We start from the raw sequence: 26756 nt of genomic DNA on the forward strand, positions 1-26756 counted from the left end.
TTTTGTCAGCTGTCAGAAATCGTATGAAAATAAACCTGAATCGATATGGGTCATTCTGTCATTTGAAACATGGTGACATGAATAAATATATGTTGTTAACACTGTGAAATATATAAATAAATTATTTACGATATATACGATTCTATAAGTCATGAACATGGAAAGTTAAAAGGTAAGTTGTTTTGTGTTTTATAAATCGCACGTGAAATGTTTCATTTCATATAATTTTAAGCAAATCATATATTTATCGTATTGCTCATTTACATAAATCTTTTAAAATGTAATTTCAAAGTTCACTATAAATATGCTGTGAGTCATGTTAGCGTGTCTATTCTAACTACGACTGTCTTAAAGCATAAAATATTTCTCAATTTTATACTTACAATAAGCACTTGAAAAGTTACAAAATCCAGAGCAAATAGATAAGTGACTTATTTGAAACACTATCGCTCCTGAGCTGGTATTCCGGACGCATTTACAGCGCGCTATAACGCATATTCAGTACGTAAAAACGCGCTATACTGCGCTATAATTGTGTTAGGAATACCAGTCCTGATACATCTAAAAATGCCCACGAATAATGCCTTGGAATATGTTTCAGATTGCAAGATGATGTTATTGAGAATAAATCTCAAAGTTACATTGTTAATATTATGCATCGGTGTAAGTTTTATAATTATTCTGTGGAATCAGTGTGGACATCTCTCAATAGCTTCTCTAAAACCCGGTACGCTCTATTTATTTTTAATTTCTGTTAACTTTAGTTATTGCTTATACTTATGATTTGATTGACTTGGAATGAAGCTTTGATGTGTCTATTTCTATCTCCGTTTTGATGATGTCAAAGCTTTTATTTTTTTATTTATTCATATAAAGACACATTACAAAATAAAATATATAACTCTATGAGACCAAGAGCTCTGTGTTGAGTTGGGATACAATAAAATAGAAAGTGGAAGCATGCATGTCATTAAAGAATACGACAAATACAAGATATTACATAAACATAAATTTCAATAAACATCTGGCCAACACGCTTAATAGTACCATATATAAATCTATGCAATGTCTCGCAGCAGTCTCCTGCAATGGTCTCTTCCCTTAGACAAAACCCACACTTGTACACTTCTCCTGAAAATGGCCCTCGTTTTGGATAACTTAATATGTTCATCCAAGACAATAAACACTCTTGGGGCCACAAAAGAGAAATTTCTCTAAGCTTCCGCTCGTACATATTTTCGGTATTGCATAATTCAAATTATAGGAAATCCTAGTACGAGCATTCTGCTGGGATCTGCTCTTGTAGCCACATGACCAAAAATGTGTCAATGACTCTTTTTAAAAAATTGTCTCATATCCAGTACTTTAATAAATTGAAACAATGTCTCAGATGGGAAAGTTAGGGGACGTCGAAGCATCACTGCAAGAATTAATTTTTGTACATTTATTAGGGGGTTCGAGATAGATGCCGTACCTTTGGACTTAAGCAATAGATTTTTCAATGCTATTTAAACATTAGCATTAGGGGCTTATGGCACTTGACATAACCTGAAATAATATTAATGATTATATCTGATCTCTAATTTACAAAATGGCTATCAATCAGTCACTTTGTATTCAACCCTTCAAATAATCAATTAAATTATATCAATATAATGTTTTGACTGGAACCATCTTTATTTTTAATATATATCGACAGTGGAAAGGCAAAAATTACTATATTATATATAAAATTACTATATAATTGAAGCATGTAGCTAACTTTCCAGAAGAGCCTATTATAATACCCTTAATTTTAAAATCAAGAAGTATATTATTATGCAGTTCTTAATTAGAATGTAAGTTTAAGTATACAATTGTAAAGCACCCTTGAGGTAATTTTTCACAAAAAAGATGCCATATAAATGGGCCAAATATTATTATTATTTAAGTTTTAATTAATAAAAAAATCTTATTTACCTATTATATTGGCATAATTCATTCATAGTTTAAATAAACATTTAAAATTTGAGATTTTTTATTAATTAAAAAAAACTTTAATGGGCTCTTCTGTAAAGTTGGCTACATGCAACTTATTAATTTTTGCACCGTCGGTATACATTATAATGTTTTTTTAGCTTATTTTAAGTCAATGTGAACTTCATTAATAGAAATGCCGTCTCTTAGACGAATATGTGAGAAATCAATGAATGACAGGGTTATGAATGATGAAGTCAGGTGAGAGTGTAAATCTTAGACATTTATAATTAATAAGATTAAGAAAGGGTCACTGAAATGATTTAGTCATGTAAAACGAATGGATGACGAAAGAATGGAAAGTGCCTTATTTTTTTATTTAACAAAAGTTTATTATGAACTGTGATAATGCAGTAAAGAATGAAAAATGTGGGAAAGCAGTTTTAACTGAATGCTGTTATACTCGTGTTTTAGTTCATGAGAAAAAATGATGTCATATATATCCTATAGAATAGATTGTCAAGAAAAGGGTTAAAAAAATACATTTTTTCTTTTTACCACCAACTAACCAGTCACGCAATGTCTCAATAATAGCTGGTAAATGAATTTAAGTGCTGCCAAATGTTTTGGATACTTATTTATTATAATAATTATAAACATTAAGATGGTTTTTATTTCATTCTTTGATGCTTATGATTTTTTATCATTGCAGGAGTTACATTAGATACTAGACCAAGCACAGGAGAAGAGATCGACTGTCACATAAATGGAGAATACTCAGTGTCGTGTAGAAAGGAAGGAGATGAAGTCTATATTCCTTTTTCATTTTTACATAAATATTTTGAAGTAAGTGCTGTTCATACAAATTAATCTGCAAAACAGTTTTAAAGAAAATAAAAATAATGCTTATAATTCTTGTTTACTACCAATGTAAATTCGCAGTAATTTGATTTTGACAAAATAATCCATATGCATATGAAGCCTGGTGGGAAGAATCATGCTTAGTCAGTATATTTATGAATTTGAGTTAAATATGCCAATTTGTACATTTTAACTGTACGCACTGTTATGTCATCCAAAAAACTTAATAAACATTACCAATCATCGACGAAATAGTCAAAAAGTTTTGGATCGGCGGAAGAAACATGATTAGTCAATAAGAAAAGTAAAAAAAAGAAGAACAGAATCCATTATTGACTAAACAAGTTTCTTCCATTCAGTCTTCATATTATGTAGTAATTTTTGTATGAAAAATTATCTGTTAGAATCAAAAAATTTATGAAAAGAATCACAAACAATCATTTGAATAATACTAAAAATTAAAAATTTGTTTAAATTTGATGACACTTTTTCTTTCACCAGCAGGAGAGTGCTGATTCAATCAATAAAGTAGCACATTTTATAAATTGGATTGTAATAAATTTTCTCTTCAATTATTTGTTCTAGGTTTATGGTAAGCTAGCGTCTGACGATGGAATTGATAGATTTGAATGGTCACATAGTTATAGTAAAGTGTACCACCCTAAGTTGAAATATGACCCGCGAGGTGTCTTCGGAACATTTGAAAATTACAACGTAGAAGTTCGAGATAGAGTAAAATGTATTAGCGCAATAGATGGAGTCCCTATTTCCATTCAGTGGGAACCACAGGGCTATTATTATCCTACACAAATAGCTCAATTTGGTCTTGCTCATTATAGCAAAAATTTGACAGAACCAGAGCCAAGAAGAAAAGTCATAGATGATGGCGATATTACCCAAGCTAATTGGTTCGAAGGAAAAGGATCCATTCACACGAGAATTCGGGATCCCTCGACACATTCTAATGTTTTACAATTTTCAACCAGTGATCAAGTAGCACACCATATTCACACCAAGTTGAATCATGTTCTAGACTTCATTTTTAGTTGCGATGTACTGCTGAAGTTCAATTCTAGTGTTACTATTGGATTAAAAAATCAAGATACTAATGATGCATATTATTTGCATTATAATCCTAGTGATGTTATGATAAATGCACAGGTATTTTTTTTATCAATAACTTACTGTACAATATTTTTTAATATAGATTTAGGAAGAAATTTAATAATTTGTGTGTTTCTTACTATTTTTTTAAAAACAGATTTTAAAAGTCATCTCAGTGTTAGTGTGATAAACTACATATATATATTCATATTTTTGCAGGATGAAAACATTTACCATGGAATTGGTAAAGTAAATGTTTGGAAACATTTAACTAGAGATTTGATAATAGACCTTCAAAAGGGCCTTGCTTATCAGGAAAAACCTAAGAAAAAGCTTTCAAGGTCAAAGTTTAAGGTAAAATTAAATTTTGTTAAATCATCAATATTGATAGTTTAATCTGTTGTAGGTCTTTAAAAGACGGGCAAAATCTCATGCAAAAAAATAATGTTTTGTCAAATGTTTATACGCACTACACAAATTGCTTACATGTTGGTATATCTTACATGATATAATAACGTAATAAAGTCGTCCATACAGAGAAAACCCATTTTAGGATTATTGACCACGAAGTTAGCTACAGATTACAGCAATACAACGGGCCTTAGGTACTCGGGTTGAGAATTGCAAGTGCTAACCGAAACTGCCCATATCACGTTGGTTGCTAAAATCCAAACTAAAACCAAACCAAAAATTTTGAACACTTTTGTTCTATGCTTAGGGGCTTCTCTAAAGAATTATTACTCTGAGTTTGTAGAAAAGTATTTTGGTAGATATAGATCATCATTTTAAAATGGATTATCAAATAGTTAAACTTTGTGATTGATTGCAGATTCTTGTAAATACTTTTAATAAGTTGTCTTTTACTATGCCTGAATGCACTATAATCTTTTTTGCCTTGGTAGAATTTATTATAAGATATGGTATATAATATCATGGTGATAATTAAATTGAATCAATGTTTTTTTTTTGTTTTATAAAGAAATAAATTTTTGCGTTCTTCTGATTTACCCAAATATTTCGATTTTAAATTCATTATCTTTATATATATAATTCATCTGTGCGTGTGATGTCACTGAACTCCTCCTAAACGGCTTAACCCATTTACGTGCGGTTTTCAGAGAAATATAGATCTTTGCGCTGTGCATGTTCGTAGATATTAAAATCTTCAATCTAATATCTAAAAAAGAAGTAAGGAGCATTAATGTTTTATTCATTGATCTACCAGGATTGCATTCGAGGAGAACGCATTTACAAAAAAATGGAAAGATGTTGTTTTTTTTGTATATAAAAAAAGTTTGTTTTTAAACATTTACAAACAGCATTTGTTTTTTGTGGATCTCAATCAGATTCTGTCCTTAAATTCCTTATAATTTCTACCCTTTTATTTATTTTAACTGGATTTTTGGTAGTACTAAATTCAATACATTTTTTAAAAATCGTATTCCTACATAAGTACACCCATTGGTGAAAAGACCGGAGTTTGACGTTTGGAAAAAGAATGCCATATTTGAAAAAATATTTATTTTATGTTTTGAAATTAAACCATAAACAAGTACCTAGGTACCTACCTAAAATCAACATTTCAATATTAACAGTTTTTAGTTTTGGAATTTAATCACAAACAAGTGCCTAGGTACCTACTTATCAATGAAATCTCTTTTTCCAAGCAAGCCAACGTTCGGACAGGACGTCTGTCGGGTCCGCTAGTATATAAATGCTCTAACTTTGTATAATTTTCAGGTTACTAGTATTACGCTAAGTGGTCGCGGAATGATAGACAATATTACTCTTGCGTCTAGTGAGCATATGTCTCACTTTTATGCTGCAGCTAATTGGTTTGTTAAGAATCAAGATTGGGAGACAGGTGGATGGCCAATACCAGTACGGAGAAAGTTAGCTTCGGGATTTGCTGAGCTTAAACCTGGATGGTTAGTCTATTGTTTTTTTTTGCGATGGCACTATTAGATTAGATAAGTATACATAAAACATTATTTGTTTTCCTTTCCCACACTAAGTACAATTTAATATAAATAAAATAAATGACTCGCGATGATACACTTGCCATGTCCGCCTAGATTATGTCATAGTTTATTTGTAGCTGCTCGTCAAACTATTATTGACAATTCAATTTCACAAATTAAAAAAAAAAATACTTACTTGTTTATTTTTATTACCTTATACTTGTTTTTTATTTTTTACTATTATATCAAATTGCATTGTAGTATTGGCAAATACGCATTTCATAGATACATATTTTTATTTCTTATTTTTTCGTGATAATATATGCTTGCTTGTTTATTAATTTAACTTAAAAATGTCTTTCTTGCTTACCGTAACACTTTATTTATTGTTTGCTTTACATAATTTATTTTATAAGCTTATATCTTTGCATTTTTTGTTTATATGCTTACTGTTTTTTCTTGCATACCTTTGTTATTATTGTTTTTTTTTTTTACTTTGTAAAACTTTTTATCATATCCTTTTAAACTAATTTCACAATTTTTTTCTGTATATTCTGTTTATTATTTAGTATGTTAGCATGTATTTCATTTTTATTTTTTGTAAATGCCTTTTGGGCGTTAATGAACAAAATAAATAAATAATTACCTTTACCTTTGTAAATTTAAATAGGCTTTAAAATTGTTAAGATTAAGTGTTATTATATAATATATAGTCAATAATGCCAATCTGTTAGGGCTTTATAAATAAAATAAATGACTCGCGATAATACACTTGCCATGTCCGCTTAAATTATGCCATAATTACCTTTACCTTTGTAAATTTAAATAGGCTTTAAGATTGTTTAGATTAAGTGTTATTACATAATATATAGTCAATAATGTCAATCTGTTAGGGCTTTCATAAGTCTGTTGATTGGCTATAATAATAATAATATAAAACAATAAAAAAATCATAAAATTATTTTACAAACTGAGTATAAGTAAATAAATATTCTATACTTACTTTTTGATCTTGATGTTCTGAGAAATTATTACAAATATAGTTTTCCGGAATTATTATGTCATTCACACTCTTTGCCGACGTTTTGGACCGCATTGCTGCATCCATCATCAGGGTTAATATGAGTTATAAACAAAAGAGTTGCCATATTATTTAAGTTTTTATCAAACAATGTTTTTTAATTAGGTATTCTTCGATGGGACAGGGACATGCAATATCACTTCTATCGAGAGCTGCCCACAGATCTGGTAATCCGAAATACCTCCACGCCGCTATTCGGGCATTGAAGCCTTTCCGCCTCCCAGCATGGCAAGGGGGTGTTCTCACTACATTTTTGGGCAAATATGTTTGGTATGTAAAATTTATTCAACCCTTTCAGCCCGGGCGATCATTAAAATATATTTATGATTTATTTACGCCCGTATTTATCAAAATTAAGAAACGCAGAGTTTATTTTTCAATTACAAGTATCACTTGGTAATAAATAATCAATAAATTATCCATTATAAAGTACTGTTAATGTTCCCAACCGAGTCACCAGAAGTCAAAATTTGCTATTTATCAAATCTTACTAGAGCAACTTTGGTTTTTATGCTCTAATGTCTAGAGTGTGTAGATTAGTTAATTTACCCCATAACTTGGAGTTTTTTGAAGACGATATTTCCGCTTTTCATAGATGTCGTCATCCCTAACACAGTCTAAGAGAAGATGGCTTAGTTTGTAGACAGCGTTGTCAACCCTTCCGATTTTTCCGTAGATTTACTGATTTTTAGTGAAATCTACCGAATTTTATCAAAACTATAATAGTAAAAATACTTTATGGTTTTATTCCACTTTTATTTATAATTTTTTATAAATTTTTTACCAGTGACCAGGTTTCGTTGTGATGTCAGACTGGTCTGACGATGTCGGTCACGACGAAACCCGGTCACTGGTAAAAAAAATTATAAATAAAAGTGGAATAAAACTATAAAGTATTTTTATTATTATAATTAAAATGCAATTCCACCAAGAAATGTCAGTAGGAAAACTCAATTTACCAAAATTCTTCTGATTTTTCAACATTTCCATTTTTTCAATAGAATTTTTTAAACTTTTTATTTGTCCACAATATAGACAAATACTCATTTTTTTCTGTTTGCTCAGAAAGTTTATTTTTCTGCCATCCAATATTACTTAGCCTTCGGTTGTACATAATACATATGTTAATTGGTTAGTATTGGTAAATAGTGATTCCCAGTTATTTTCAAAGTTAAAGAATTCAAATTATGTCATTTCTCTTCATAATTTCTTTGTTTCTGTTTTATTCAATGGAATGTCAGCAGATCGCTCAATAATAATGAAATATTTTTATTCCAATTAACTAGGATAACTTATATAGCGCCATTTTCACAATATAATACCTCAAGGGCGCTTTACAAAGTGATTCTATAGATAAATAAATTTAATTGAAGCTTTTTAATTTGTAATTGAAGTAAAACAATTTTTTTTGTCATCACATGCTACGGATTTTTTTTGGTCACTTGCAATTATTTTCTGCTCAAATTTAGTAACATTTTTCAGAAATTGGTAGTTATTGTTTTATCATTTAAAATTATGATAAATGTAAAAATTTACGCGTCAGTCATTAGTCTAAGGGAGCCGTTTGATTTTTAAAAATCCACTTGCATGTATAGGGAAATTTTAATAAACCCCCCCTTCCCCCGCCCGCCCCCGGGATAGTAAATCTACCGATTAATTTTTCTGTATCTACCGATTTTCGCATGATAGAGGTTGGCAACACTGTTTGTAGATCAACTGTACACCCTCAGAGTAATAAGGCGCCACAGCTATAGAGCTGCCTATAAGTACAATAATCATTCAACAATATTAATCACGAAGTTAGCTATAGTTTACAGCAAAACAATGGACTGTAGGTACTCATGTCGAGAATCACAAGCGCAAACTGACACCGTCCATTACAATCAAACTAAAAAAATTGCATCGCTTTTGTTCTATGCGATAAAGTGAAATGCCATTTCTACAGCTGTGGTGCCTTATTACTTGAGTGTATACCTTTTCTTTATTGTCCTTGTTTGTCTTTGCTACATGTATTTATGATTTTTCTGTGCAGTTTCTTGCATATATTTTTCTTCGTGTTAGTGGCTTAGGCCTTAAATGTAATATAAATAAATAAAATAATAAATAGGTACAGATTATATACTGAGATTTTCTGTTAATTATTTATCTATGAACTGTAAAATGATTTTTTTTTTTAATGATTTATCAATGTTTTCTTCATAATGAATTCATTTAATTTAACAGGTATGAAGAGTATCCAACTTTTCCAGCATCTTTCGTACTTAATGGCTTCATATACGCCCTACTTGGGCTACATGATCTACGTGTCATAGCTGGACCAACCCAGGGGATGGAAGCCAAGGCTCTTTATGACCAAGGAATGGATTCTTTGAAGAAGATGCTTCCATTATTTGACACGGGAACCGGAAGTACGTATGACTTACGCCACTTCACTCTCGGTATTACACCCAACATCGCTCGCTGGGATTATCACGCGACTCACGTTAATCTTCTCCTTTTGCTGGCCGGTCTAGAAAAGGAGTCAATATTCGCATCCACTGCACACCGATGGGAAGAATACATGCAAGGTAAAAAGGCTCCTCACAACTAAAACCAAAATCAAGGATCGAGTAGACTGTCCCTAGGAAAAGTATTGTGTAAATTTGTTATTTTTATCTATGAATATTCTTACATTCAATAATGTAATAAATTCAAATGTTACGAAGATAAATAATTGACTGGACTGCCTTACATGAGCAATTTGTATTTTAATATTAATAACTTGATACACTGCCACTCTTATTGCAGAGTATCTGCAATTATTTATAACTTACATATAAGATTTGATCACTCTCATGGTTCAGATCCCAGTTCAGGGACTCTGAAATATTGCAGTGAAAAACCACCTATTAAATAAATATTTTAACTTGACCGCACTGCGAATCCAACCCGGGACTTCTGGCTGGTAGAAAAATATGCTATGCAGTATACCACAAGGCAGACTTCCATTCATTAGTTTGAAGGAGAGTATCGTCTGATTATGTTTCTCTCACAGAACTATATTCTTCATTCCGCCTTGACAAAGAGTTTCACATGTTTTTATTTGTGGCTTTTAGAAGACAGCCGCAGCTGGAAAAGGCAAATTTACACTTATGGTAGTTTTCTTAGGGACCATCAAAATATTATTAAATTAATTAAGCAGGAAAACTACAAAACTGTAAGGTTGTTACAAAGCGGCTTTAGAAGTACCTCCACACTACTTAAATCTTGTAAATAAATACATAAATACCACACATTATCTCCTGAAATGCATTTAAAACGTTTACCTATAATAATAGTCCATGAAATGATACTTTTTATAGTAAAAAAGTTGTTAATTTTAATTTATTAATATTTTGTTAGTGGTATGCCTGTACTTTAAAATGCAATGATGCGCCTTAGTGCACCTAGCCTTTGGAACACTAATCTCCTTTTTTTAATCAGTGGGTTTTAGAGATAAAATGTATTTTTTTGAATGTTTAATCCATTCCCTTGTATTGTTTTTTTTTTGTTTTCAAATTTTATCCACTGTTTTCACTCAACATACGCTTATTAAATCACTAATTATTTTACAACTATCAGTAACGAGTATTATTAGTTAATAAATGAAATAATATTAATATGAGTGTATTTTTTATTATGTAAAAATTATTTTATTTACAGTTTTTAATTAGTTTAATACTTAATATTATATAAGTAAGTTATTTGTTGTAGTTTTTGTACGCCATTTTAATGTTATATATTCCATCAAATTTATAATTTATCCAGATATTTATTTACTCGCTTGTTTGTATTTGACAAAAGCCAACCTTCCAATATTATAGAATCAGGTTGTGGTCCCTTGTTGCGGACTTGTGCGTCTAGTGTTACGAACTCATGGATCAGAGGCCCGAGGTTCGAACTCCACTCTACCCTGACTCGATGTCCATTTTCTAATAGTGAGTTATTTACAACTTGTTGAAAATGGCCATAAAAGTGAAATATTTGGGTAAATCGCAAAAACACAAATATTTCAATTTTTCGGACCATTTTCAGCGAGTTGTAAATAACACACTATTAAAAAATGGAAATAGGTTGTGGTAGAGCGGGGTTCGAACCACGAACCTTTGATCTGTGAGTCAGCGAAACTAGCCACGGAACCACAACCCGATTCTACAACCCCATTTTCTACCCAATATACTACTGTGCAATAATCCCACACTAGAATAACATTTAAACATTTATTTTACAAGCAGCGCTGTTATGTATTAATGGTCTTAACATATTTTTACTATTCAATGTTTTTCATTGTTTTAAAAATATCTGATAGCTGTACGGCAATTTACAAATAATGGAAAAATGCATTTTTGTGGTAAGAGATAACTGTATTACCTATAAAACAAATACCTATAATAGATGTAATATAATTTATGAACAATATTTTGGGTATGTCCAAACCTTTGTAGACAAATTTTAGATTTTTCTCTTATGGGATTAATATCAAATTTTATAATTTTTTTCAACAGAGATGAAGCTGTTGAAAATATGGAAGTCTCGGCATTTACAGAGCAACCGCTAAGTTCTTACATATTCTCCAATACCTTCATCGCTGTTTAAAAATAATTTAACTATGACATGTTAATCAATTGTAAACACATATTTTTAATTAAAAAAATAGGAATTTTCTTAATTTAGTTAAATGTCATAACTAAATTTACTCTAGTTAATTTATTTTTATTAATGTTATTTATAAATGTTTTTACTTATGTAATGTTGTGAATCTCTATTGTATTTTTGGTCTGACTTTGTGTTAATACGACCCATGTATATAATATTTTGTAATATGTTAGACATAAAAAAAGTTTTTACTTTTACATTGTATTGAGATTTGGTGGAACAGCATTTTATAAGTAAAATATGTTTTTTTAACTTTTGAACCTTTAAAATTATTCTTGATCTTATAGATTTCAGAATACAATTTATGATAGGACCAATTCTCAGTTAAATTAGTTCAATTTTTACATCTAAAATTCTTAATTAGGACTTGTGATATTTCTATCTTTGGATAGATATTATTAGATATTACAGATTCCAAACGAAATTTGTGAATCTTCAAAAAAATCTACTCTTCAATAGAGTAAAAAAACCACCTTTCTATTTTTTTCAACATATTAAAACTGTTAATGTTGATATTGATATACATCCACGTACTTAACATAATCCCCTAATCGGCAATCAACGTACATACGGCCCTTCATCAGTATGTACACCAATAGCAGCGTATTTCGATAATTTTTTGCTACATGAAAGCAAGATTATCATTCTTCCGGTTCATTTGACAGACCTATCATAGTGTAAAAAAAACTTATGAAATATGTCTTGTAACCATGTCAGAAACCTAAACCGACCCCGCATGCATGGTAAGCATATGCTCTAATCACTAGACTCCAAGGTGGACAAATGTGTATTTACATGGTATGAATGGATGATTATGAAAAGCCTGTATTTTGTAAATTTTCTGTGTTTTTATTAATTTGTCACAATGTTAATATAATAAATAAAAAATCCATATAAAAACTCATTCTCACGAAAATACATATATCAACTATGAAATTATTGAACTAATTTATGTAACAGTTTTAAATTTTTTAAAGTAATGTGTTGTTTAAAAAATATTATTGTTTTCAATGTCTACTGTCAATCCATATTTTTTTTTGGTATCAATACTTTTTTAAAACAATGTTTAAGTATTAGTGGAATGTTTTTAATTGGAGAATAAAATATTAGTATTGTGTTATTTATATTGATTGTACAAATTTCATTTAATAGGTTGGGGAAAAAGTAATTTCGTATTATTCGCTTTATTCCAATGCTTTATAAAATGTGTTACAATCATCCGATTTAAGTTAAATATGCGCCGTTCTGTTCAATCGGCAGCTTTAGAGTTTACAGTAGAGGGCATTGAGCGTTTGGCCATAAGGAAGCAGCTCATAGTATAGTATTCCCTGCCAATCCCACCAAACACACAGCAACACCTTTCTGACCGTCAGTCCTGGCTTGGCCACGGTCTGGTCCACTTCGTTGGTTTTAGACCGTGATCTCTGTCGCTTGACATCGTCGTAAGTGACCCACTTTTCATCACCAGTCACCATCCGCTTCAGAATTTAGTCAATTTCGTTGCGATTCAGCAGTGTTTCGCAGATGGAAATTCGGTCCAGTTGAGGTTTTTTGCGTCAGCTCGTGTGGCACCCAAACATCGAGCTTTTTTTCAATCCAGCCTTCTGCAAATGGTTCAAAACGGTCGCATAATCAATATTCAGCTCATGGGCTATGCTACGACTGCTAACATGACAGTCTATCTCGATATTTTCCATGATTTTATTGACATTTTCGACGACAGGTCTGCCAGAGTGTGGTGCATCGTTCACATCCAATACACCAGAACGAAATCGCTCGAACCACTGTTGTGCAGCACGAACCGAAAGAGTATCGGCTCCGTATACATTGCAAATTTTTTTGGTCGCTTACGACGCGTTTTTCCCTTTCAGGTAGTGAAAATGTAAAACATGGCAAATTTCTTCCTTTGAGACCTCCATACTTGACGCACGATAGTTCACGACAGAACTGACCAAGCGCAATACTGTTAAAGAAGCGTTTGTAGTATACACTCACACCTTTACAACACCGTATTGTATGATCCGATGTGACCAATAATGAACGAGATATACTTAGTTGAAAAAAAAGGGCGTGAAATATGAAATTACTTTTTCCCCAACCTGATATTATATTGCACATTTGTATATATTATAATAAAGTATGTTCATTAATCAACGATGGAAGGACTTATGAAAATATATAGTTGTACTACATAGAGTTTGACTCGTGTAACTAGGTTATTTGTAGCGTATTCATATATCAAAAGAGTGACAAGTTGTATCCCACATTGTATACACATATTATGTATGTGAAGAAACATAAAAAGTAATAATTATATTCAAATTAGTTTTTAACTGTAGAATTCGATTAAGACAAATATATATTTAGAAATGTTTTTGCCCATCTCCAAATGAAAATATGTATTATGAAGAATATTTCGTAAGATTTTCAACGTCATTTAATTATTCATCAACAATCCAAACTTCCAAATAATACAAATACTCCTTTGATATCTGTTATATTTGGGGTTTGTTGAGCATACTTTCAAATTATTGTGTATCTAAGTACATAATATGTAGTTGTATAACTTACATTTATCCTTAAATATCTATCTACATGAATACTGGTGGACATCCTTTATGTTGCAAATAATTTCAATGGCAGCTATGTAAATTATTATATTAGGTATTAAAATAAGTTGTGTCTGTTTTTTTTCCAAATATAAAAATGAGCACCAACAGTAAAACAAAATGGTAAAGGTTATATGTAATTCGAAACAAGATATTGTGTTTGCTTTCACGATACATATTTTATTTAATTTGATTACAATACTTCAAAATGGAATGTCAAGTAGACATAAGTGAGCATTTTCGACACCTCCTTTCGCGCGTGTTCAACCGCGGGAATAAAGGAGAAAACAAATAAGGAAAATACATTATTGACTAGTTTGTTGTAAAATAAAGAAAGAAGAATACATTATTGGCTAATTTTTTGTAAAGCAATGAAGAATAATTGCAAACTCCCGTTTTGGTGTTTTCAAGAAAAGTAACAAACTGCTACACTAATGCCAAAGAGAGTCCTTCATGTTAGGAATGTTATTTTCACTGAACTTAAACTTTAAGATACTAATAAATTAGCTGTAATAAAAACACAAACTCAAAAAACTTTCTTAATATTTGTATGGCACGGCCATTTTGAAAATTTAAATCTCAAGCCTGTCATTGGTCAAATAAAATGGCTGATGGCTATTGCTGTTTGCTTCCAAACAATATTTTCAAACCATCAGAAGTATGATTTTAAACTACATTTGCAACTCAACTCATGATTTTTATAAAAATAAAGTAGATAAACTACAAAATGACATCATAACCAAAAAAAAAAATTTTTTGGAGGTTGCGATCTTTGCTTCCAATGCCCTCAATTATCGGAGTTGGTATTAAATAAAAACAATGTTTTGCGAATGTTTAAACGTTATAACGTAATAAAGAAAACAAGAGGACAGATTATAACATCATTTGATCAAAATATGTTGCATTATCGGTGTGCCCTATAAAAGGAAGAAAGAAAAGTGACGATCAAATTCATAAACCTTTTATCAGCTCTCCTAAAAAGCTGGTGTTTTTACATACGGTTATGCCGCTGCCATTGAAATATTGTTCACCTTTTATTAATATAACTATATACTATACTCACAGTAATACAGCTCCACCCATTAGAATAACACGGCAAGTTTATTTCAAGAACTGATAATTACCTTTTAAGCACACAAAAATCAAATGCACATAAATTAAAAAACATATCATTTCTAGATTGTAGATTGTAATATGAGCTTATTAGACGTTAGCTGTTGCTGTACTTATCTCGAAATGTATTTATACATTTGTAGCTCTAGGATTTATACTTATGTACTATCGAATAAGAATATAAGGATTTTTATCTAATTTCTAGGTATGATTATTAAGTTGTATCTAAAACATTCTTTTAATGTAAATGTTTTATTTAGTCGTTTGAATACATTCCTTCCAAGTATTGTGAAAAAATATTTCACATCAATTTTATGTATGTACATACACACATATATGTATATATATATTATGTAAGTAATTAGATTATGTATCTACAAAATTTATTTACTGCATATAAAATTCCATTATAAACTTTATGTTTTGTTCAAAAGTATTTATGACTATCTTAGCTAATCCAAAAATAGTTAGCTGGGAGATTTCTTTACTAAAAATAAAATCAAAATTGCCTCATTTTCAGTATTGTCATGAACAAAGTAAAATAATTTTAAATAAATCTTAGTAAATATTTACCATATGTTAAAACCATAAAAAATCATGAATTCTGTGTCATAGTGTTCACTAAAAAGGCTTCTTAACGATTCTTGCAACATTAGTATAAATTTTTCGGATACAACATACTCGAATATGAAATATTATCTAATTAATTAAACAGTTTGTTCTTAGACCACTTGAGTTTATTTTAAAGCCCTACTAGTTTTGGCAAGGGAAACCTTCCATCTACGGGTGTTATTATAAACTAGATGAAAGGATCTGTGCTTTCCGAGCCTAATAGTGCTTTAAAATAAACTGAGGTGGTCTAAGAAAAAAGTGTTTTATTAATGATATATTTAATCATGTTATTCCACAAAGTTAATGCCTATTCAATTAATAATACTCAAATATTGTTCATTTTGCTAAACTAATATTGTCTATAAAAGCAGCACATACCTACCTGAACTTCAAAAGTGCCTTTAAAATAATGATTATTTTGAAACATTACCTGCAACATGTACTTTGATTATAAAATTAAAGTGAAATGGGCGTGTTTAGTTAATTTTATTTTTCTAGTATTCAACTAAGCCAAAAAAACATTATTGTATACTTTTGATGTCTCTATGATTTTTAAATCCACAGACTTCCTCTTAGTTGTTCTAAGAAATCTTTGGAATTTTTTTTACTATGGTAAAACGGGTTGAAAATGTTTTTGATTTTTAACTTTTCTTGTAAAAAGTTTTTGTATAGTTATGTTTAAAAATATACTTTTCAAAAATGATTCCAGGTAACAATAAATTTCCTCACTTGTCTAATGAAATATTCATTCAATTTTTAGTTAATGATTGCAGTTTTTTGGATCAATTTTTTTAATCTGGGACTGTGATTTTTTTTTTCAAATAAAATGACTCAATATCAAAAATGCTCCTACCTGTTAAGGTAAGGAATATTACTTAAAATTAAAGATTAAAAGTGGAGTTAAAAAATAGAGTGAATACTCAATTTGATTTTGAGTTAGGTCATATTTTATTGTGTACAATAAATGGACACTAACACTTTATCAAAATGTACTTGACTTTTGTTAATATAATTTATTAATACATACATAGTTGTCTTTTGTACATAACTCAAAACATGATATTACTGTCTCATCTCCATTTTCGTTTCTCAGTGCAATGGATTGGGGATATGTAGTAAATATGTATGTCGATGAACCTTTATTATAAATTTAACTTAATTTTTTGCTGTTATGTTATGTTTGAATATTATTTGGTCAATACTTTCCATTTTATAGAAAAAAAAAACAATTATATAAACTCATTAATGGCAAAGTTATTCCTGGAACAAGGCGAAAAATCGTAAATTTGTTTAGAGAATAAAAAGTTTATGTCTTGCCATTTATAGATAACATTTTTACTGGTCTTGTTTTTTTAATGTCAGTTTAAATAAAATAAAAAAATTACCCTCATTTTATTATTTAGTGATGAAAATTAATGCAATTAGTATTTATTTATGCTTTAAGTTAGTTCATAATATTCTAAGAACTAATATAAACTTTCAAAAACATTAAATTTTATATCTTGATTTATCAAGATCATGTTTTAAGGTCAGCACAGTTCTTAATTATTTATTTTTTTAAACAAGATAACAATTTAAAAAATAATTATTAATATGTTTAATCAAACTTTTAACTTCAATTATCCTAAAATAAAATGCAATCTTGCCAAATAGCAATGGTATATAATTATGTGTGATATAATATTATCTACTTTTGAACATAAAACAGTGTTTGCATCTTTGGTCTGTTTTCTGCATAACCTAGACTAATAACATAACCTAACTTAATAACTCAAACAAACCCAGCAGATTTATCTATGTTTAAAATATTGTTAATTACATATCATTGTAAAAATGTTGTATTCCTACTAATTATTGAAGTTTAAACTAGTTATGAAGGTGTAAAAGTATTGTTATAAAATATATGTAATATGATTTTTTGTTTAATTATAAAGAAATCTTAATCCTATGGCAAATTGCCGAGATCCAAACATATGCTGAATATTCAATGTTCAAGCAGTGAGACTGTTGTTATGTATTTTAAAAGTATTTGGATAGCATGATGTATTTCTTTGCCATTTTTTTTCTTTTTTGGATTTAATATACAAATAAAAAATATACTAGTGTCATAGTTTTAGAAATTAATAAATTAACTGTACCAAGTGAACATCTTTGAAAATGCAATTAATCAATCATTAACTCGAGTAGATATTCTATGAACACTGATCTGTCTTACTTTCTCGTAGAATATTGTGCTTTTATATAAAAAAAAAAGTGTAGCCTCACATATGAATATGTGGTCGACAATAATATAGTTTTCAATAAAAACATATATATCTTCAAAAAACATTCTCTTTTATTTTTAATTACAAATGCATAAAAAGGGATCCGGATGTTTGGAAGAATAAATATGTTAATATTAGAATTAAGTAATTAAACTTTGTTAAGGTATTTGAAACAAAGTTATATATGTATTATCAATAAATACAAATTTATTTTTATTATCCTTGTAAACAAATATCGAATTCAACCCAAAGAGATTCATTATCTCTATTCAGAGATATCCTTTTATTTTAATAAATAATAATTCATCATGTGGATTATGGCGGAGACTGAAAAGTAAACTTTAGTATTTTCCGTAGGCACCTATTAATTTAATTTAACCCGTAAATCTATAAGTATTCAAATAATCAAGATCACCTCAACACTGGATAAATATCAGATTTCTATTGTTCTGTTATTTTAAAATTTACGTGCTTCAGAATTTTTCAAAATATTTTTTTTTTAAATTATATACGGATAAAATAATCAATACATCAACTGGATTCAGTTCACTGATTTGTTTTGTACTTACAAATGTTAGTGTGATTTATCTACTCTAAAATTTCAGGGCAGTTAGTGTATCCTATCGTATGAGTTTGAATGAATTTTCAATTAATATGTATCACCCCCTACTAGTGATACAAGTGAATTTTCTATATTCAAGTCGGAAACCAGATTAAAACATTGGCCCATTATTTCATATGTCCCGGAGAATTTTTTCAGGAAACCCTGAAAACGTTTCAAGTTCAAAAAATTAAAACTTTTCACTGGGGTCAAAAATTTAAGGAAGAAAAACAATGATGTTTACACGAATATATTTTTTTAACAGTCAAGTATAAAAAATAAATAAATAAAAAGTTGAAACATAGACTACAGTAGTATTGACTATTTAGAAACAAAAAATTTCTTTAAAAATATTTGTACATAAATTAAAAACTACGACTTATATTTTAATTTTAAAATCACAGTTAATTAAATAATAAATTAATAGACTTATTATTTGGCAAAACTAAAGTATTTTCTAACTTAAACACTTCCAAAGTACACCTTTTTCTGGACATATAATGCAGAAGACAATGGATTAATACTTTATTTTTAACATTTAATTAAACACGGCGCAAAAATGTATTTTTATTCACAAGCGACAAATATTACTTTTTAGTTGTAATTGGAATGTTCTACACATAGTACATTAATTCATTGATAACTAATTATTTATTATCAAAATGCCTACTATAATTACATAGCATGTATTATGAAAACTAGACTAGAGTATTTAACTAGACAGGTAGGATGAACATGAATCATTTATTTATTACCATCATTGAAATTAAACACTTTTTTCATTTAATCCACTTTTCTTCATGTGTCTGCAATCATCTATTATGAATCTAAAAACAAAATATTGTAAGAAAATTACAAAAAGGCTAAAAAGTAATACATAATTGTGAATTATTATTTAAAATATTATGAGTACCGACTTTTTTTTAAAGAAATTAATTTATTACATAATACTTAAACTATCATCTGTCAAATATGTTAAGTGCTCGGTGTACTTCCCGTGTACATATATAATTTATTAGTACATCCAATTCATAATATGAATGGTTTGAAAATGGATTCAAATTTAAGTAAAACCTGATAAAAAAAAAAATCCACCACATCAGGCCAGAAGACCGGGAGACAATTACAGTGGTGAATTACAGCACAGAACTTCTAGGCTTGAGAAAAACCACATTTCATTTTTGTGTTGTGGGATCGAACCCGGAACCGTTCTCGTGTGTGAGTCAAGGGTCTAAACCACTACACCACGGAAGCTGCCTACTACATAATCAATCTATGACATTAATAATCTCACCACTACTCATATTTAGAATAATTCAGCGAGGAATCACAAGATCAGCTTTTCTTTGTAGGCAAAAAACTTTAGTACCACATACTTTTAATTGAAATATCTTCAACTTTCTTTGCCCTGTGGGTAACCTTTGTAAAAAAAATCAGCTCTAGTTAGCATAATTCACTAGAGAAGCTCTTTAGCTTTATTGCATAGAACAAAAGCGTTCCAAATTTTTGGTTTGGTTTTTAGTTTAACCAAAAACGTGTAACGGGCGGTTTCGGTTTGTATTTGTAATTCTCGATCCAAGTACCTACAGCCCATTTTATTGCTGTAAGATGCTACAGATAGCTAACTTTATGGTTAATAATCATAGAATGGTTTTTCTCCGCATGGCCAGTGGTGTGTTATTGCTCTTAGGTTAAAACTATTGTTGTGACATGTAAATGTGTCTTTTTTTTTATGTCCTGTCATATTTTGATTGAATATTTTATAACATAAGTTGAATTACTACAATATTTAAGTATACCCGAAATTGCATTGCACTTGACATTGTTTTAGCACAGTTATTATATCTTCAATTGTAGTCTTTTCATCATAAAGGAGTAAACATTACCTGTAAAACAGGAAGGGTAGAGGAGCTGTCGATAAGTGCCATATTGCATGAGCGTCCCACAGCTGAAATTTGGGTGGAAAATCACCAAGTTCCAAAAGCATACTTGCTCCTACTAATAATACATATACTAAGCAACGCCACACGTAGGTCTTGCCTCTCCACAGTTGTACGCAGCTCCAAACTGCCCAACCGATCCCACCGAGAACACCTGAAACAACATTTTACAATTGACATAATATAATGTGTGTATTTACACACACCTTATAAAACTAGAATATTTCTCTAGGCAGGTCATGTTGCAAGGGTAGAGGACAACTGACCACCTAAAAGGTTTCTAAATAACAAACCAATGGGACAACAAGTGATTAGATTGCGCGGAGAAGAAAATCGCATCCCTAGGCATCGCCTAGAGACAGGGGGGATTCTTAATAGGTTATAGCGCCGAAGATGATTATGACATAATATCTGTATGTTAAAGGATAAACCAAGGGAGTCATATTGAACAAAATGTTCAGGTTTGTGATTGTACAATTTCCGAAAAATCATAACTTTTGAACCAAAGATCATTTAAATCTATATAGAGCTTTAAATGTAAAATAATAAATATTTTGATGATAATAGTGCATGTAAAAATAGCATATCTGGGACGGGTGATATTTTTTGCATTAAAATAAAGTGGACTTCGTATTTTTATTTAAACTTAAAAATGTATTTTTACGACGAAAGTTGACTTCGGTATTTTATTTACATATAAAATAGCTTATTCCGATAATTTCTGCATTTTTCACTTTAAAACGGCAAAAAGGACTCCCGTGTTTTATCCCCTAAAGAACATACAGGTATTATTAATAGATGCAAAAATTAAGGAATTTAAAATTTAACATGTTGTACTGTTACTTACCAGCAGCAATGTTCGCTTTCATGTTGTATCCATAATCAATTCTTCCGGAGAACAGATAGAATACGTGGTTGGAATAGTAAGCGACGCAAAAACATGAAAATATAACACCCCACTTTTTAGATTTTCCTTGTAGAACCCTGAAAATATTTTTAAAATTCTGTATTTTTCAATTTTCCTAAAAATTTCTAACATTTTAAAACCACATGGAATAAACGTAGTCTTCAGAATTAATAATAACGGAGTAATCTTCTGTCGGCTTCGTGGTGTAATGGTCGGCGCGTTTGCCTACCTTGCTTGCAAGAGGAATCGGGTTCGATTCCCGACATGGTTGATATGAAATATTTATTTAAAAGGGTGTTTTTACACTAGAATATTTCATAGTCCCTGGATTGGCACCTGAAACGTAAGACCGATCATCTTATCTTCGTGTAACAAAATAAAAGATCAAGATACGCTGCAATTGGTGTACCAATGCAGTACCCTATGCACCATACTACATAATGGACTTAAACACTACAACGACCTACCTTACTACTTGAAAACTTTTAATGGAGACAAATTTAAAATCAATCTGAAAAAGCACATGATGACTGAACTAACTAGACTAGACGAGACATAAAATGACTAGACAATATTAAATTTCTAATGTAACCCTAACGGGTTTTTTAAAATTGTAAATAAATAAAAATAAAAAATTAGCTGCGGAAAGGCAATGATGATGATGATGATGAATCTTAGAAAACTCAAAAAATAGGATAAACCTCTTTAAAAACAACGGTATTTACAAATGAAGGGTACAGGATATAAAGGATGTATGTCAATTTTTATGTGTTTTAACTAATAATGGCATTTGATGGCAGTTCACATAATTTACATTTCTGTTTGATGAAATTTTACATAAATGCTGTACTTTCCAAGATACTTGAACAAGAAAAATAAATTCATACAGAGGATAAAAGGTGGATGTCAGTTCTGGAAATAAAGTGATAATTAATGAAAACCAGTTTAGATGATATAAAATAGTATAGACTATTTACATAAAGCATGTTTTCAGTTTATTTAAATGTCCAAGAATTTCAAAAACTTAAAACTGTTATATCTTAAAACTTCCTTTTTTGACATTGATGTTTTATATCCTGTACCCTTCAAATTAAAATGTAACTGCAATGCGATTTACGTAGGACAGATTGAATGTCATTTTTTAATCAGAAATTCAAAACACATAAGTTCCTTCAAAAATAAAAAACTGAAAAAGAAATTTGTCAAAAAACTTAACAGAATTCTGAAGAAAAAAATCTTTTAACTAAATTATGCAAATATTAATTTCACATATAAATTAATCAGTTGATTTTCTGACTCAAAATCTATCTGTAGGCATCCACAATAAGTAATTACAACACTGGGCGTGCAAAGATTACGAATAGAAAACTTAATAAAATTTTGAATCACAAAATGTATGGATTCTTACTAGATTCCATTGTCTTAAAAATGTAATGGTAGCCTGCTTTTCATTTTTTACATAGTAATTGTGTGACGCGCAGAATCTGAATAAAAAATGGGAATCAAAACTCCAACGTGTTCTAAAATTTAGCATTCGCATACAAGTTTTTACCAATTTGTGTATTAATTGATGCAATATTTTCAAAGCCAAAATCTGATCTGTATAATAATAATAATAACTAACATTTTATTCCAGAAAACCAAGTAATGGCGGCCTCCGTGGTGTAATGGCCAAGATATTTTCGACTTACGCATGAAAGATTCCAGGTCTGATTCCCGGTGAGAATGCAAAAATTAAATGTGAGGTTTCTCAAGCCTGGGTGTTTTGTGCTGTAATTCACCAAATAATTGGGCCTTCCGGTCTGTTGTGTGAAAAAAAAAGTTGGAAATGCAATACTATGCCTTTCATGTAAATTTTTAAAAATACTATATGTTATTTTATGTTTTCTAGCAGAAATCCTTCTAGGGTCCAAGTCCAACAACTTAAGTTTTACTGGCAAATGAGGAAGTTGTGGTTTTTTTATTTGTTAATAGACTATTACACTAAGCTAAATTGTTTTTTAAATTTTTTATGTATCGTATTATCAGTGCTGTGCTTTTTTTAAAGTTTTGTATATCTGAAATTAATCCGCCTGTGACATCTAAGTTCTCTTCCGCCTCTATTCCGGTTAGTTCTGCCGATTAGTCCAATAACGGAAAGTAAACTGGAAATCTTCCACAACTCTCTTATCATTGGTTGTTTCATATGAGCTAGTGACGTTTGTTTTTATCAAAATAATTTATAATATTTTTTTTTACATTTTCAAGAAACTTTTTAGTATAATTTAATGCTCTAATTTTTACCAAGCGTAAGAAAACGTTTTTTGTATCCAATTTTTTATATGGCTAAGTTCCTCATTTAGCCATAGTTGGACTGCAAGAATCAGGAAGTTCCATGGTTTTCTGACTGTCCCCTGAAACTTATGGATACTGCGTTTCGGGATAAATTCAAAATAAGGAATCTTACCTTCCCAAAACATTTCTGTTGCACTATCTGGAAAGCTTCGAGAGTTGTTGATACGAGTTTTTATATTATACTTTTTATACATTTTGTACTAACCTCATACCAAAACAGTAAAATGATACAACAACCATTGAAAGAGCACAAGCGTAGTCCATAAATTCAGTAAACCATATATCTCTTGTGTGAAATATTATCGACCAGATCCACGAGTTTATACTTATCTGAAAATAATAAATTGGGGTTTATTTGATTGATTATTCGATTTAAAAACATAAATAAACGCATGGAAATGCGATAGTTTTACATAACTTACCAAAAAGAAAACTTGCCATAACCAAAACATCGGATGGTTACTTGGAACATGATTTCTCAAAACCAAATTATTCACGACATGCGCCACCAGATTCAGAAATGATCCCAAAACAGAACCGAACTCCTGAATGCCAAATACTCTTCTGAATGGCCACTGAAAATATATTTTTCTATTAAGGTTGAAAAAATTACAAAATAGGTTTGATATCAATATGTTTATTTTTTGGGTGATACCGTGTGTGTTGGCTTTGTTCCGACATTTCGGCTACCAATGCAGGAACCATCTTCATGGTAAACTGTGTGTTTTGTAGAAAATAGTATGTGTTTAAGTACTAGTAATTTGCACCGCATCGCAGTCGGCAGTAGGCACATTTCTATTCCTTTTTGTAATATATAGTGCTGGGAACCATGTTGAGTTTAATTTGACCCTGTCATCTTTGCTTATGTTATTTGGGTGTAAAGTGTACATAGGACAAACAGGGCACAGCAAAGAAAAGGATTGACGAACACAAAAGAGTGTGTAAACTTAGGCATCCTGACAAATCCGCAATAGAGGAACACTTTATAGACACCAGACATTTTTTCGCCTTCGAATTAAAAAGTTTACATATACCCAGTAATTACAGTGCATGTATAATAAAAGAGGCAATTGAAATACACAGACACCCAAATAACATAAACAAAGACGACGGGCTCAAATTAAACTCAACACGGTTCCCAGCACTTCATACTGACTACAAAAATGAATAAAAATGTAACAATGTTTGATTATGTCCAAATGCTTGCAGACTGGCTGGATTTCCTCCCTAGGGAGTTGTTCATATTTAAATTTATTTCAACAGAGAGGGAAAAGTTTTCGAGAAGAAATTTAAAAGTCTAGGCAATTACAGGGCTTATGACCTGTCATTGGCTGGTTTAAGTGGCCACTTTACACACTGTGTAACATTCACCATTCTGCCCATGCTTGAACATCCACATTTCCTCAACTCTTCCATCTGTTCTAGGTATTTACAGGGCTTATGACCTGTCATTGGCTGGTTTAAGTGGCCACTTTACACACTGTGTAACATTCACCATTTTGCTTATGTAACATTGTGTAAAGTGGCCACTTAAACCAGCCAATGACAGGTCATAAGCCCTGTAAATGCCTAGACTTCCATGTTCCCTTATTTAAGACATTCTCCATCCCTGTTGTAATTTGTTAATCTTAATGACTTCCGAGGGGGTGAAATCCAGTCTTTTGTCTACGAACATTTGGATAAACTCAAATATTGTAAAACTGAACGATATTAATTTATTCAGGTATAGTCCATATTTGAGCGGTAATAGTTATTTTAATAAACGGGACTTTAATTTGAGATTTACCAAGCTGTTTTTGAAAGTAAGAGTAAAACAAATAAAGAATAAGATTACAAAAAACTTACTTTCCCGAAAAACTGGGGGACATCCCAGTTTCGACCCTTAAAGGCATCCACTGTTTTCCACATACACTCATATTGGCATTCATCGGTACACTCCCACAGTAACACTTTATTGATTACTGCTTGAACATTATTCACTTTAATTTTGAATGATCCTTCACCTGGTGGATTAAATTTAAACAATATATTAGATTTAGGTAGTGAGGTTTCTTATTCCAGATTTGTAAAAAAAAAAACAAATTATGGGTTGATTCGAACATACACAGTAGTTTATTTTTATAATAGTGGAATACTTGTGCGTACCTGGCGTACAGTTGAAATTTCGACATTTTTCCCAGCATTTGTTAAAAAACGGAGATCTATCCCCCATAGAAGCACTAGTGATGGTAAAAAAAACTGCAAATAATAGGAATACAATGCATACGCAACTTTTGAATGCTTTCATTTTTATAAGTATATATTAATAACGATTATTTATTCAAATATTGAAAAATTTGACGCTTTATTTTGACACTTGACAACAAGACAAGAGAAGAGGTTAGAAGTTGAAATATTTGGCATAGATTTTCTACGAACGTTTCGGGTTTACATCAAACTGAAAAAAATATGCCGAGTTATTTGTTTATATTTTATCCAATAACGGTATTCGCCATCTACGCATCAATACTAATTAGAACAGTAATATTATGTAGATTTGGACAATTAGCCGAAGTAATCAGGAAGTTCAGTGTTTTATCTTTAAAAAAATGTTCTTATAGACCTAATTAAACCATTTAAAAAAATGTTAAATATCGCTTTATCAGAACTGTGATTTCAAAAGTTTTGCTTTTTCTAAATTACTTTGCATGTGACATCTCAAGTTTTCTTCCCTTTCTTCTTGATGAGTTCTGCTGATTC

General features: G+C 30.3%; 2 protein-coding genes across 3 annotated transcripts; one reads left to right on the top strand and one right to left on the bottom strand.

Annotated features, from left to right (window-relative positions):
- Positions 1–23676, top strand: Hsepi (D-glucuronyl C5-epimerase). Of its 2 annotated transcripts, XM_088243645.1 has the most exons (9): positions 38–172; positions 602–727; positions 2669–2802; positions 3403–3978; positions 4141–4275; positions 5662–5849; positions 7069–7233; positions 9187–9371; positions 23320–23676. In XM_088243645.1, exons 2-9 carry the CDS (start codon positions 610–612, stop codon positions 23349–23351), a joined length of 1533 nt encoding a protein of 510 aa, XP_088099771.1. In that variant the 5' UTR covers positions 38–172; positions 602–609; the 3' UTR covers positions 23352–23676. The 2 variants fall into 2 exon arrangements, with proteins under 2 accessions (XP_088099770.1, XP_088099771.1); XM_088243644.1 differs by lacking the exon at positions 23320–23676 and having other exon boundaries at positions 1–172; positions 9187–10122.
- PGAP3 (Per1-like protein PGAP3) lies at positions 19071–26567 on the bottom strand. Its single transcript, XM_088243646.1, has 7 exons — positions 26163–26567; positions 25863–26020; positions 24440–24592; positions 24223–24347; positions 21624–21760; positions 20723–20930; positions 19071–19663 (listed from the first exon to the last, which is right to left on the bottom strand). The coding sequence occupies exons 1-7, from the start codon at positions 26302–26304 to the stop codon at positions 19603–19605; spliced, it is 984 nt and encodes a 327-aa protein (XP_088099772.1). The 5' UTR covers positions 26305–26567; the 3' UTR covers positions 19071–19602.
- Positions 26568–26756: the final 189 nt, after the last annotated feature.

The sequence above is a fragment of the Micrasema longulum genome, unplaced genomic scaffold, assembly GCF_059751315.1.
Source record: "Micrasema longulum isolate JH-2025_06_02 unplaced genomic scaffold, ASM5975131v1 h1tg000222l, whole genome shotgun sequence".
Classification (NCBI taxonomy): Eukaryota; Metazoa; Arthropoda; class Insecta; order Trichoptera; family Brachycentridae; genus Micrasema; species Micrasema longulum.

Coding starts and splice junctions, on each gene's coding strand:
- Hsepi (XM_088243644.1), top strand. CDS start 610: ATGATGTTATTGAGAATAAATCTCAAAGTTACATTGTTAATATTATGC. Junction 4,276..5,661: donor TTTCAAGGTCAAAGTTTAAG/GTAAAATTAAAT, acceptor TATAATTTTCAG/GTTACTAGTATTACGCTAAG. Junction 5,850..7,068: donor GCTGAGCTTAAACCTGGATG/GTTAGTCTATTG, acceptor TTTTTTAATTAG/GTATTCTTCGATGGGACAGG.
- PGAP3 (XM_088243646.1), bottom strand. CDS start 26,304: ATGAAAGCATTCAAAAGTTGCGTATGCATTGTATTCCTATTATTTGCA. Junction 26,021..26,162: donor AAATTTCAACTGTACGCCAG/GTACGCACAAGT, acceptor TTAATCCACCAG/GTGAAGGATCATTCAAAATT. Junction 21,761..24,222: donor TTTTACTGTTTTGGTATGAG/GTTAGTACAAAA, acceptor AAATATTTTCAG/GGTTCTACAAGGAAAATCTA.